Raw genomic sequence first — 15,167 nt, 5'->3', positions numbered from 1 at the left:
AAACTGTAGATGTGGCATCCCAAATAACTAGTATTCATGTTCCCGTTCAGCATGAACATGAAATAAAACCCAGACTTTGTAATTAGAAGTATGATCCAATATTTCTGTTCCAAATTTTCCCCTTTCCTTCTGCTGGCAAGGCCACTTTTCATGAAAACTATTTCTGGAACCTTTTTGGCTACCTGTGGTGTCCATCCTTTCTGAAACAGTAGTTTCCACAGCAGCTAGTTCATTCTGGGACTTTCACAGGGTTCTCTTTTCAGGAGAATAAGTGGCAGGACGGAGGGAAAGCTTACTGAATATCCTGTGTTTGTACCAAGTATCCCTGATTGCTTAACCCACCTTTGTAATGTTTTGTATGGTGAAGATTTCAAATGACACCCTCTCAGTGTATCATACCTACTCCAAGCATCACAACGTCTACAAAAACAGCAACAAAAACACATATTTTAGCTCCCAGTAATAACAGCTGGAGGTAAAGTAGACAACGAAAACATCTTTTTAACGGAGGAAAATATTTTGCAGTTAATTTTCCTTCCTGCTTTAGCTTTCCCTTAAGAATCACTTTAAAATGAGCAAGTTATTGAAAACATATCTATGAGTAAAACTTTTCCTCTGCTCCCCCCCCCCCAAGTTCCTAATATTAACCATACTATGGAGTAAGGGAGACGACTGATCGAGAGGAGTGTCAGCACCACTGTGTTATAATACTCCCTCTGTTTCAGGTTTTGTTTTTTAGGTCTTCATCATTCTGGAATGGAAACTTTACATGTGATGATAGTCTCTTGTTGCTTCATTAAATCTTGAGGAAAAGGTGTTGTTATGATGCTTTGAACTCAGGGATATTCATCTTTCATAGCTGTTTTTTCTCACATCAGGCAAGATATGTGATGTACCTCTCCCTCACACAGTAGGTGGAAGAAAGAAAAATAATGTAGCTCAGTGGTGAAAATCGGAACTATCAAGTTGCTGATTTCTTTGTTTTCTGCACCAGGGATAGGGAATATGTGGCCTACCAGGCATTATTGGATTGAAGTTTCCATCAGTCCTAATGAGCATGGCTCATGTTAAAAACGATGGGAGCTGTAGTCCACATCTGGAAAACAGTATGCTCCTTCCCCTGTATGCTCCTTCCCGCCTTTGTCATGTAAAGGCATATTTTTTAATTATCCCACTCTGGAAGTTGTTGTGATGGGATTAAAAATGTTTTATAGTAGTAAAGGTATGCTGGCCTAATTGTAATAGACTTTTTGAAAACCCTGTTACATATATGATAGGCGAGAAAGATTGCATATCGTAAAGTTATACCTGTACTTGATGCTTTATTTGATTATGATACATTCTGGGTGGCATTAAGTGGAGCCCATGCACTGAGGCTGGATGAGTTCCATGCTTGTGGGAAGATGATATGTACCTGTAGCCGTTCTTTCTTTTTGCGTTTTCAGAACTCCTCCTGATACAGGTGTTTTCCCACCAAAAAAATGGGAAGAAAACTATTGGCAACAAGCATTTTCTCATTTTTTTTTCTTCCTTACTATGGCAGCTGGTGATAAAATGATATGTTTTAGCCCATAGGAAACACTGCTGTTCTAGTTGCTTAATCACGGTCAGTTCTGGGCGGGGGAGGGATCTTGTGCCCTTGATGAGTTACATCTGTCACAACCTACATGTTGTGAGAGTTCCATGTGTCTCATCATGACTGTCGGTATTCATTCTGGGTCCCTGGTCACTGTCGTCTATTTCTTTCAGGATTTTGTAAATCTGTATATTATGAACTCACTGTTCTTATGCAGGTAAATAGTCTTGTGCCATGTGTGGTTGAAAAGAATATGGCATCTGCAAGATTTCCTAGCTGGGGGGACACTACCTGTTGGTTTTCCCTTTGAATTATTTGGGAGTCCTCAATGATTTCATTTCATGTGAAGTTAAGTGGGTATAGATCTGGCACTTTATGCAAGCACTGATTTAAAAAAATCAAACCAAAACATGAAAGCTATTCAGCCTTAGATTTCCATTCTGCTTTGTGAAACTACATATCCCCTACCATCCCAGGACTTGTAATGTTCATTTTGCTGCATGTATTGATCCAGCAGGTTTATCATAGAGTAATGCATTCGAAGGGACCTATAAGGCCATCGAGTCCAACTTCCTGCACAATGCAGGAATATAAATCAAAGGACATCTGCTAGGTGGTCATCTACGTTGCTTTTGAATGCCTCCAGTGTTGGAGCACTCACCACCTCTGGAGGTAATTGGTTCCATTCCCATACTAACAGTTAGGAAAAATTTACTTGGTATCAGAGACATGAAATCAGCCCAAGTTGAAAGATCTCAGACCATTTATCTTACCAGTCTTTTCATAATAAAAGTTTAGAGTTTGAAGGTGTGAAACAGTGGATTTGTCCCAGAACCAACTGTATTTTTCTGTGTATAAGACACTATTTTTTTCCTAAAATCATTACACTAAAAATTGAGGGGCATCTTATACATGGAAGTATGCCGAGGAGAGAACAAAACGGCCCATACCTTGCCTCTGCAAATAGGCTTCCTTAAGTCACGAGTCTTAGCTTCCTACAGTCAGAAGACTTAGCTTCTTCCAATCATGAGCCATATGGAACTGATGTCAGCTGATGCTGAACAAACCAATTGGAACACATCTCGTTGGAGGTGGAGCCTGTAGGCTCAGATGCAACAGGGACTCGTAATGTCTGACCATTCTGAGCCCAGAGGCTGAATCCTCAGAGCTAGGTTTTCTTAATTTTTGGGTTACAAAAAATGGAGGGGGTGTCTTAGAAACAGAAAAATATGGTACTTTCTGGAAAATGTTCAATTGTTCTTCTTTGTGGTCTCTGTGAATACACACTAATGGGTTTAATCTGCTCTTGCGCAGAGGTCTCTGGAATATTATAGAGCTCAAACATGCATTCGCTAGGACTGGATCCTAAGCACCACCTCCTGATACGTCAGCCTCTTCATATCAGCAGGGTTCATCGCCTTTATCAGCGCATTCTTCGGACTCGGAGTCCTCTGATTCCACGGCCTTACAAGAATCACCTCCCAATCTTCCGACTCCCGATTCTGATGTAGCTGATGCTAACCCTCCATCACCATCGGAGGATTTCTCCTCCTATTCTCAATTAGTTCTCTGTATTGCCAAAGTGTGGACCTTGAGATCCAGCAACCAACCCAATCTGAATCTGACAAGGTATATGAGGAGATTGATGAGGATCAGACACCCCCACTTCGTATGGGGTTCATTCCATTGCTGCTCAAACTTATTAATCAGTCTTGGGCCAAACCATATTCAGTGCCTCAGATCTTTTGCAGAGTTGAGAATCTGTACAAGACCCACACCCTTTCGTGGATTTCTGCCTTGTCATGGCAAAGGGACTTGAGTAACTCACAGAAGCTATGGGCTATGCTGTGCAGGGCCACCCAAGATGGACAGGTCATAGTGGAGAGTTCTGACTAAACGCAATCCACCTGGAGTAGGAAATGGCAATGCCACTCCAGTATCTTTGCCAAAAATGCCTGACAGGTTTAAGCTAAACCTGGAGGAATTGTTAAATACAGTTTTGTACATAGCGATAAGTATTTATCAGAATCAGTACTGTAGAAAGAAGCAAGGCAAGAATTTATACAGCTGAGTAAATTGTAACAGCTGAGAGAGCAATCGCAGGATTGGCTAACTCTGGGATAAAGCTAGCAGACCTAGCACACACACTCTGTGGGTTGGTGTCATCGTGGATTGCTGTCGTTGTGTTGCTGTGCTGGAGTATCCTGGAAGAAGCCATGTCTTTGTGCTGTATATTGGAAGAAGAACTCTGGCTACTGGACTGAACATATGGTATTTGACTGCTGAACTAATTTACAAGAACTTTGACTCTGATTTGTGCATTGAACTCTGTGGAAACTGCTGTGTATGACTTCGGGACTGGAAACAAGGACTAAGCTCTACATGTATGCATATATCCTTTAAATAATACAACTATTCTGCTATCAACACTGCTTTATTGCTTGGCATCTTCATCTCTCAGGGAAGTTCTCTTGGTTAGTGCCACCTGGTGCATCCTGGTAATACCGCAACTCTGTCAACGCCCCATGATCAGAAACAAAAGGCTAAAAGATATAATGCTGAAAGATGGGCCCCTCAGGTTGAAAGGCGTCCAACATGCTACTGAGGAAGAGTGGAGGACAAGTACAAGTAGCTCCAGAGCTAATGAAGTGGTTGGGCCAAAGCCAAAAGGACGCTCAGCTGTGGATGTGCCTGGAAGTGAAAGGAAAGTCCAATACTGCAAAGAAAAATACTTCATAGGAACCTGGAATGTAAGATCTATGAACCTTGGTAAGCTGGATTTGGTCAAACAGGAGATGGAAAGAATAAACATCGACATCCTGGGTGTCAATGAACTAAAATGGACAGGAATGGGTAAATTCAACTCAGATGATTATCATGTCTACTATTGTGGGCAAGAAGCCCATAGAAGGAATGGAGTAGCCCTCATAGTCAACAAAAGAGTGGGAAAAGCTGTAATGGTATATAATCTCAAAAATGATAGAATGATGTCAATACGAATCCAAGGCAGACCTTTCAATATCACAGTAATCCAAGTTTATGCACCAACCACCATTGCTGAGGAGGCTGAAACTGGACAATTTTATGAAGATTTACAACACCTTCTAGAACTGACATCAAAGAAAGATGTTCTTCTCATTCTAGGGGACTGGAATGTTAAAGTAGGGAGTCAAGAGATAAAAGGAACAACAGGGAAGTTTGGCCTTGGAGTTCAAAACGAAGCAGGGCAAAGGCTAATAGAGTTTTGTCAAGAGAACAAGCTGGTCATCACAAACGCTCTTTTCCAACAACACAAGAGGCGACTCTATACATGGAAATCACAAGACGGGCAATATCGAAATCAAATTGATTATATTCTCTGCAGCCAAAGATGGAGAAGCTCTATACAGTCAGCAAAAACAAGACCTGGAGCTGATTGTGGCTCTGATCATCAGCTTCTCATAGCAAAATTCAAGCTTAAACTGAAGAGAGTAGGAAAAACCACTGGACTACTCAGGTATATAGCAAGGAGAGACAAGAGTGTCTTCTTAAATGAATAATGCAGAGAAATAGAGGAAAATAACAGAAAAGGAAAAACCATAGATCTGTTCAGGAAAATTGGAGATATTAGAGGAACATTTTGTGCAAAGATGGACATGATAAAGGACAAAAATGGAAGGGACCTAACAGAAGCAGAAGACATCAAGAAGAGGTGGCAAGAATACACAGAGGAGTTATACCAGAAAGATTTGGATATCCCGGACAACCCAGATAGTGTGGTTGCTGTCCTTGAACCAGACATCCTGGAGAGTGAAGTCAAGTGGGCCTTAGAAAGCTTGTCTAACAACAAGGCCAGTGGAGGTGATGGCATTCCAGTGGAACTATTTCAAATCTTGAAAGATGATGCTGTTAAAGTGCTATATGGCAGCAAGTTTGGAAAACTCAACAGTGGCCAGAGGATTGGAAAAGATCAGTCTACATCCCAATGCCAAAGAAGGGCAGTGCCAAAGAATGCTCCAACTACCGTACAATTGCACTCATTTCCCACGCTAGCAAGGTTATGCTCAAAATCCTACAAGGTAGGCTTCAGCAGTATGTGGACCGAGAACTCCCAGAAGTACAAGCTGGATTCTGAAGGGGCAGAGGCACTCGAGACCAAATTGCTAACATGCGCTGGATTATGGAGAAAGCCAGAGAGTTCCAGAAAAATATCTACTTCTGCTTCATTGACTATGCAAAAGCCTTTGAATGTGTGGACCACAAATATCTATGGCAAGTCCTTAAAGAAATGGGAGTGCCTGACCACCTTATCTGTCTCCTGAGAAATCTATATGTGGGATAGGAAGCAACAGTTAGAACTGGGTATGAAACAACTGGTTCAAAATTGGGAAAGGAGTATGACAAGGCTGTATATTGTCCCCCGGCTTATTTAACTTACATGTAGAATACATCATGTGGAAGGCTGGACTGGAGGAATCCCAATCCGGAATTAAGATTTCCGGAAGAAACATCAACAACCTCCGATATGTAGATGATACCAGTCTGATGGCGGAAAGTGGAACTAAAGAACCTTGTAATGAGGGTGAAAGAGGAGAGTGCAAAAAACGGTCTGAAACTCAACATCAAAAAAACTAAGATCATGGCCACTGGTCCCATCACCTCCTGGCAAATAGAAGAGGAAGATATGGAGGCAGTGACAGATTTTACTTTCTTGGGCTCCATGATCACTGCAGATGGAGACAACAGCCCCGAAATTAAGACGCCTGCTTCTTGGTAGGAAAGCGATGATAAACTTTGACAGCATCTTAAAAAGCAGAGACATCACCTTGCCAACAAAAGTCCGCATAGTCAAAGCTATGATTTTCCCTGTAGTGATGTATGGAAGTGAGAGCTGGACCATAAAGAAAGCTGACCGCCGAAGAATTGATGCTTTTGAATTGTGGTGCTGGAGGAGGCTCTTGAGAGTCCCCTGGACTGCAAGGAGAACAAACCTATCCATTCTAAAGGAAATCAACCCTGAGTGCTCACTCGAAGGACAGATCCTGAAGCTGAGGCTCCAGTACTTTGGCCATCTCATGAGAAGAGAAGCCTCCTTGGAAAAGGCCTTGATGTTGGGAAAGTGTGAAGGCAAGAGGAGAAGGGGATGACAGAAGATGAGATGGTTGGACAGTGTCATTGAAGCAACCAACATGAAATTGACACAACTCTGGGAGGCAGTGGAAGGCAGGAGGGCCTGGCGTGCTCTGGTCCATGGGGTCATGAAGAGTCGGACACGACTAAACGACTAAACGACGACAAGACCCACAGTGCTAACACAGAATTCTCTCCAAACATCCTCCTCCTTATTCAGTTATTGTCAATGCAGTGCAAAAATGTGAATGTAATCGTTCTAACACCAGTCCAAACAATAAATAGGAAGTTAGACATTATTAGGCATTATTAGAAATGGAATTTACTCTCTCGCATCTTTCACTTATGTGCTGCTGTGACCGGGAGCCTATCACAGATTTCTCTGGAACAAGGCCCTTCCATCCCTACAGTTGGCCTCTGGAGAGTACAAACCTCGGGATCTCGCCTTTCACCAAGAGGCTATGGCATTGACAAGAGCGCATCACAGCCTCACATATACAGTGGTGCCTCGCTTACTGATCGCTCCGTTTAACGATGAAATCGCTTACCGATGAGGTTTTGGCCATCGCCAGAGCGATCGGTTAGCGATGGCCCCTATGGGGATAAATCGCTTTGCGATCATGGCAAAGCGACCCTTGCACGTCCGGGAGGAGGTGGGAGGATCCACCCGGAGGAGAGCAGAGCAGTGGTGCGCTGAGGGGGAGCCTCTCATCCCGGCCAAGGGATCTCGTGGAAGCCCACCCTCCATTGGGAGTCCCCACCACCACCACTGGCCGCTCTCTCCTCCGCCGGCTTCCCCCTTTCGCCTTCTAGCCTGGAGTCTGTCCTCCCCCCCCCTCGCAAGGAGCACCTCTGCGGCCACTTAGGCCATCAGGACACCCACATGTCCACCTCCTGCCCCTCCAAGCCGGGGTGTGTGTGTCAAAGACTCTCCACCCTAAACCCCCCATACAGCCGCCTCCATCCCCCGCCCTGCAAATGGCAGTTTTGCTCTGCGGCGGGGAAAGAAGCGCTGCCTTCCACCACACACACACACACACCCGCCTGCCTTGCCTTGCGCCCAGGGAGCAGAGAGGGCTACGGGGCTGACTCCTCCTTAGACCAGCAGGCTTCTGCTGCTGCTGCTGCTCCAGATTAGGCAGCACAGGGAGTGCCCGCTCTTTTCTCCTTTTTTTTCTCCTCACCTCCCCTGTCTTTTGTCTTTTTTTCCCTTCACTTCCTTTTCGCTCTCTTCCAAGCCAGGCTCAAGCGGGCGGAGCTCGGGGCCCTGGGCGGCCAATCCCGGCCGTCGGGCCTTGGGCTCCGTTGGGGCGAGGGGAAGAGGAATGTGTTCACACGCACGCGCGCGCGCGCGCGCGCGCAAACACACACTTGGTGGAGGAAAGCAGTGGCGGGCTCAGGCAGCCGGGCGGGAGAGAAAAAAAAAAAAGAGAGAGAAGGGGAAATGGCTCCCTGGACAAGGAGAGCAGATGCGAACGTTGCTCTTTCCCGCTTTTGCAATGCTTTTAAGCATCTGATCGGCGGTTTCAAAATGGACCCCCGCTGTTTTGCCTCACTTAAGAGGCATGGAAAATGGCCACCCCTATGGAGGATCTTCGCTTAAGGTTAGTTTTGAAGCCCATAGAAACGCATTAAACACGTTTTAATGCATTTCTATGGGCTTTTAAAAATCACTTAACGATTAAATCACTTAGCGACTTTTTTTCCGGAACGGATTAACGTCGTTAAGTGAGGCACCACTGTAATTGAGGCAGCTTCTAAACATATGGCCTCAGCTGTAGCCTTTTGTAGACATGCCTGGCTACTTTCCGCGAGCATCTCAGAGGACTCTAGGATGCGAATTGAGGACTTTTTGACGGTGCTTGTCTGTTTGATGAGAAAACAGATTCTGGAGTACCTACAAAAGATGAGAAAAACAGCACGCTCCTACAATACTCAGCCGTATTACAGGCCTCAAAGGTATCAGTGGCGTCGTCCATATCCCTTCCACCAGTAAAAGTCGCCAGTCCTTCTTGCGCCCTGAGAAAAAGAGCAAGCAGAACTTCTGACTCCCCTACCATTTGGATCCGTACTCTATCCCCTCCCTTCACCACCTGCCTCGCATCCCGTTTTCCATCTTGGGCCCGCATAACCACAGATTTGTGGGTCCTGTCAATAATATCCGTTGGGTACGTGATAGAATTCGTTTCCGTACCACCAGCACCACAGATTGTCATAACTTCACCATCCACCGCTTTCAAATTAGAGATTCAATCACTCCTCTCAAAGGAGGCTATTTCACTCATCATTCCGAGTGCTTCTGACCCGGGATTCCTCGTTCCAAAAAGAAACGACAGTCTACGTACCATTCTTGACCTCTGCGACCTCAATTACTTCATTATTCAAAGACGCTTTCACATGGTGACTCTAGAAGACATTCTTCCCCTTCTACAAGAGGGAGACTGGTTCTCTGTCATCGACCTGAGTGATGTCTATTTTCATATCATATCACCATCTGACAGGACCACCCCAAATTTCATTGCTTCTCTCGGTCAGACCAGCTATGAATTCAACACCCTACCATTTGCCCTCTCCACCATTCTGCGAGTATTTATGAAATGCATGGCCCCCGTAGCAGTGCACCTTCATACCCTGGGAATTTTGTTGTTTCTGTACATTGACAACAGGTTACTCGTGGCTCAATCACGCGTGCAAGCTCTGAAGGGCATTGCTGTCATTCTTTCTTTACTGGCAGATCTGGGCCTCAAGGTCAACATGAACAAGCTACTACTAACTCCCTCTCAAAGAGACACTTACATAGGCACGGTTCTAGACTCACATCACGCGAGGACTTTTCTCCCTCGAGAACATGCAATCAAGATACGTACTCTTGTTAGCCACTTCCATCCTCATGTGCTGGTCACTGCTCATCAGGTACAATGCCTCCTCTTCCTCGTGGCCTATACCACATCCGTTATTCAGCATGCCTGATTGAAGATGCGCTCGTTACAATCGTGGTACCTATCCCTATTCGACCCTCTTCTCGACCCACCCACTTTCCAGAAGTTTGCTTGTCAGAATGATCTCTTGACGACTCTGACTATCCTCTGAGCAGTGTTGGCCTTTCTTTCTTATCTTTTTGACTGCCATCTATCATTATCTACAATCAATGTCGGCTATTGTGGCTTACCAATCACAGGTCTCAGATGCTGCCTTGTTATTCAGTCATCCCACATTGAAGCGGTTTCTACGGGGTGTAGCTAATCTTCATCCATCCAGGCCCTCTCCAACGCCACAGTGGTTGTTACGCACTGTCCTCCGGCGCTTGTCACTGCCGCCCTTTGAAGCTCTTGCAACTTCCTCCAATTGTTTGCTCTCTTTTAAAGTATTGTTTCGCGTAGCCATCACATCTGCCCATAGGGTGTCGGAACTGGCGGCCCTGCGTGTAGACCCCCTATTCCTTCAGTTTCATCCAGATAAGTCACAGTGTATCCAGACATCTCTTTCCTTCCTAAGGTCATTTCTGATTTCCACGTCCACCAACCTATTATCCTGCCTACCTTCTTCCCATCGCCATCAACAGGTGTTGAGCGATCCCTCCATCTCCTAGATTTGAGAAGGGCCCTCGCCTTTTATGTCAAAAGAACTACCTCTTTTCGTAAGTCTAAAAGGCTATTTGTTTCCCCTCATTCACCACATAGAGGTGCACAGGTGTCCCCCCAAACTATCTCATGATGGATTGTGTGGACTGTACGCCTCACATATTAGCTTGCCCAAAAGCCTCTGCCTACTAATGTCAAGGCTCACTCCACCAGGCAATGGCCACCTCCATGGCTTTTCTTCGAGGCGTACCTGTTCCAGATATTTATAAGGCTGTCACTTGGTCAACTCCATCAATATTTGCATCCCATTATCATTTGGAGGTAAGGGCCAAGTCAGATGCGACTTTCGGTCGTGCAGTCTTGTCTTTGGTTTTGCCGTGAGGTCCTTCCACCTGTATGGTAAGCTTGTTAATCACCCACTAGTGTGCATTCGCAGAGACCACGAAGAAGAAAGAGAGGTTACTTACTTGTAACTCTGATTCTTTGAGCGGTCATCTGTGAATCCACACTTCCCGCCTGTCCTCTCCTCTGTCCGTCATGTCTGTCTTATTATTTCAGGCAGTGGCGGGCTTTTTGGGTACTGAGGTAATCACCAGGATGAGTGGACCACGTGTACTGGGGGGGGGGTCCTAGTGAACACATGTTGAGCTCTAGAATATTCCGGAGACCTCTGCACAAGTGCAGATTAAACCCATTAGTGTGAATTCACAGATGACCACTCGAAAAATCAGAGTTACAGGTAAGTAACCTCTCTTTCTTGCCAGCAGCGTAGTACCATGTCACATAAGGAAACAACTTCCAGTCACTGACTGTCCCAAGCCTGCTCCTGCCCTGACCCTTCCTTCCTTCCTCTTTCCAACCTACTATTCAGTTAACACCCTGTGTTGTCCTTTCTCCTAGACCCAGGAACTGCAGTGGAAAGAGGAAGAGCTGAAGCGCAAAGATAATTTCTATAAGGAACAATTGGCTCGCATTGAGAAGAAGGTGAGGCAGTGTTGTCTTTTATTTGCAGTGGTTGAATGCTAACAGGCTCAGACGTCCAGGTGAGTGGATTGGGACAGAAGAGAAATGAGAACGATTGTGCTGAAACCTGGAACTGTCAGGCCCTATTATGTATCCCATGGGCCCCTCCTCCCCATCACACACTCTTAAACTGCTTCACGAGCTGAACCTTTTAAAGAACTTGCATTTAAAAGATAATTGGTTTTTAACCATACAATTTAAAAAAAACACACATTAGTTTATAATTCACGGTGTCCATCCCATCGCATGCCACTGTGGGGTTTAGTTGAAAGCAAAGTTACCTTTTAAAAATTCTCTTTGTGAAAAAAAAACCCGTGGCTTGGAAAAAAAGCTGAAAGTAACCTCAGATCATTCTATACATATGAATTAAAGTTGTTATTATTAATTTATCTCTTGGGAAGCCAACAGATCAAAGTGTGTTGCTGCAAACTGCTGTCTGCTCCTTTGCGAGATAAGCCTTTGAAATGAACATGATTTAAAGAGATACCATCAAGCATTTTTTTTCAGCCTGAAATGACCTTTGGAAATCCATTTAGGGATTTGAATCTCTCCCTTGAATGTGGCGTTTGCTTCTCTGTTTAATTGTTTACCCTGATGAGTTTTTAAATATTGATGACGTAAGAATTGGAACACGCACGCTATTCCTGAGGAACTAATGTGTTTTTTTGCTTCCCAGTTAAATGAAGCAATGCTCACAGCAGTTTTTGCGTTTTGTTTATTTGTTCAGTTTTTAATAAATGTGCAAATAATATTCCACGACTGCAAAGAGTCTTTGACAGGATTTGTGCATCTGACTCCTAGTGATACAAGTGCATTTGTTTAAAATTCAAGCCAGAGGCAGCTAAGCTTTTTATTTTCTTTGTTAAATTAGTGGAGAAGAACCTTTGGCCTTCCAGTTATTTTGGCTGGCAATTCCCTTACTATTGACCATGCTGGGTGAAGCTGTGGACCATTCTTTTGGAAAGCTAAAGGTTTCTTGGCTCCTGCTTTTAAAAGATTCGAACTAATTCCAAAGCCCAGTAAAGTACTGCTTTACTCTGCATTATGGGTCATGCTTTGCATGCCTGTCCTCTTTCAGCATAGTTTTGCCTCTGATTTGCAGGCAGAAGGGTACAGCACAACACCAGAGAGGCAACACACTTTAATTATCAGTGCCACCCATGGCATTGACTGTCGACTTTCTCTCCCTAAAGGTTGTCGGTTTGCAATCTTAGAATCCCTGACTATTGGTCATAATTGGATGAGGTTTCTGAAAGCGAAAGGCCAGCAACATTAGGAGAGCTAGGATTCAGAACCATCGAGCCTTGCTTCCTGTGCATTAAGTTGCTCACCCATGCCTTAAACAAAAATGGTTTCCTGAGGATGGTGGTATTTGTGCATTGTTTGTTATTTTAGCAGCATATTAGAAGAGGAGGGGCTGTAGCTCGGTGACATAACAAATGTTTCACATTGCAGAACACCACAAGTTCACTTCCTGACATCTCCAGTTAGAAGAAGATGATGGGAAAGATGTCTGCCATTAGCTAGGAGGAGGAGGAAGAATTTGGAAGTAACCTTAGAGAGAGATTGAGGGAAGATGTCTAAAGGTACCAGTTTACCCATAGATCTAGAAAAGACAAAACGGGGAAATGAATCCAGATGACCTGCCTTTCTATCCCCACCTGCCATTTCATAATCCTTGCTCATGTGTTTGTACATTGTTCTAACACTACATAGTGTGTAATTGTGATTGGTAAGAAAGGGCAGACATGACAGCCCTTCTTTCTTTGCTAAAAAGACAAAAGGTGTCATTTATATTGTTGGTTATACATTGAAACACATTTATATTCTGTTGTTCAGAAATACCAAAACATGCTTAAGAGTAAGTTCACTCTGTGCACCTGGCTACATCAAATCTGTGTAATTATTTTTAAAAATAAAGCTTCTGCCCAATGCTGCTTCTCAGGTTTAAATCCCATTTATGTTTAATGGGGATTGCACAGTTACGTCTCAGACAAATCACCAGCTATAGCTCTAATTATCACAGTTGTCCATCTGTTCATAGGTGAGGGATTCTGTCTGTCTGTCTGTCTGTCTGTCTGTCTGTCTGTCTGTCTGTCTGTCTGTCTGTCTGTCTGTCTGTCTATCTATCTATCTATCTATCTATCTATCTATCTATCTATCTATCTATCTATCTATCTATCTATCTATCTATTCTAATCTCACCAGTGCATCTTTTCATGCCCTTGTCTGCAAAGTATGTGTTACAAAGTGGAAGTGGCTGGGAATATCTTTTCCCACTGATGTATTGGTTACTGAGAAAATGTGTCCAGAGCTGTCCCTTATTCATAGAATCTCTTTTCAGAATTACGCCCAAACAAACAAGGATATGTCTTTCCTTCTTCCAACATATGTTCTTTTGCTTTCTTTGTAACTCTAAAGTGACATGGGAGTTAAATGTCATTGTACTCTATGTTATGTCTTGCTTGTACTGTAAAGAGGCCTTTTAAAATAAAACAATTGGCACTTAGCTGCAGGAGCATCATATTGGAGTTGGTGCTGAAAACCATGTAGCTGATACACATTTTCTTCCTTTTCTGCACTCTTCACTGCACAATAGCAAGTCAGTATTAAGGGCAGGTTTCGTTTCTACACTTTATGGCATTAGATAGTTTTCTGACCCTTAAACACCAGCATTTTGCTGGTAATAAAATAGAAGAATGCTTTCAACTGTTATAGAATGAGCCTAGATTACAGCCAGTGATGGAGGGGGCTGGCAGAAGAGAGAAATGTACTTGAAACAGTGTAATAAAGCTTAATTGTATTAGTTTTGAAAAAGATTTTCGATCTTCTTCATGGATAATTTTGTTCCCATAATGGTCGGAAAGATGGAAAATGCAGCAGTGAACGATCTTTTATATTAGCTGCTGCCTTCATACAATTCTGCTTTCATTTGTTGAACACACGCAAACCTTTACTTTCTTTCCCTTTTCCTTCTGTAGCTGCTGCTTTAGAACTTTTAAATCCATTTTTTAAGAAAATGAGGTTCCATGGGAGACAGATTCAGGGGAAAACTTCTGAACAGCTGTTGTTTGGCTAGATTGTCATGGATGGATGTTCTGGAATTGGTAAAGCTCAACTCTTCAGGGCATTTGGAGAGATCGGGTGGGGGTAAAAAGCAAGGTGGTAATTCAGTTTAGAAATCAGTATTTCCCCTGCCTCACCTATACTTTTCCATGGCATTGATTTGGCTTGATCCCTGGTCACATGGATTCTCAAGGCTACCCTCCAGTTGTAAAATGCAAAATGTAGTGATTTGAGTGGACATTGCTTTGACATACATCATGGCTAATGACCCCATTCAGACCTCCCTTTTTTCAGTTTGTTTATTTATAATATATACTAGAGTAGAAAGAGTCACAGACTTCCTTACTCCCATGCATAAGACAACCCTCAATTTTTAATCTAAAGATTTTAGACAAAAGTACTGTATCATCTTATACACAGAAACATACGATACTTATACCAATGAGGGTTTTATCTATCTCTATATACTGGACACCTCATAAAATTACGTAGGCATTCTTCAGTCTCAAAAGACTATGGTTACGTGCTCTGTATGGAGGACTTGGAACAGCATCTAGTGTGGCTGAGGAGGCCAATTCGAGAGTGACAATCTCTTCCACACTGAAGACAAATCCAATCTGTCCCCTGTCCAGCTCCCTGGTTTTGCTGCTTTTGTGACTTCCTCTTTGCCTCGGCCTGCTGGACAAGGGTCTCTTCAAATTGGGAGAGGCCGTGATGCAACACCTGCCTCCAGACTGAACGCTCAGATGTCAGAGTTTCCCATCTGTTGAGGTCTTTTCCTAAGGCCTTCAGATCCCGCTTGCAGATATCCT

General features: G+C 43.8%; 1 protein-coding gene across 4 annotated transcripts in view; it reads left to right on the top strand.

Moving 5' to 3' along the window:
• CHCHD6 (coiled-coil-helix-coiled-coil-helix domain containing 6) overlaps positions 1-15,167 on the top strand; it is a 341,446-nt gene that overhangs the window by 121,194 nt on the left and 205,085 nt on the right. For all 4 annotated transcript variants that reach the window (XM_072989551.2, XM_072989552.2, XM_072989553.2 and 1 more), the window contains one exon: positions 11,167-11,250. In XM_072989551.2, the coding sequence (XP_072845652.2) occupies positions 11,167-11,250 (84 nt within the window). The remainder of the gene's footprint in view (positions 1-11,166; positions 11,251-15,167) is intronic.

The sequence above is a fragment of the Pogona vitticeps genome, chromosome 2, assembly GCF_051106095.1.
Source record: "Pogona vitticeps strain Pit_001003342236 chromosome 2, PviZW2.1, whole genome shotgun sequence".
In the NCBI taxonomy this organism is placed as follows: Eukaryota; Metazoa; Chordata; class Lepidosauria; order Squamata; family Agamidae; genus Pogona; species Pogona vitticeps.
The sequence above is the reverse complement of the archived record's forward strand: the minus strand, read 5'-3'. Positions and strand labels throughout refer to the sequence as shown.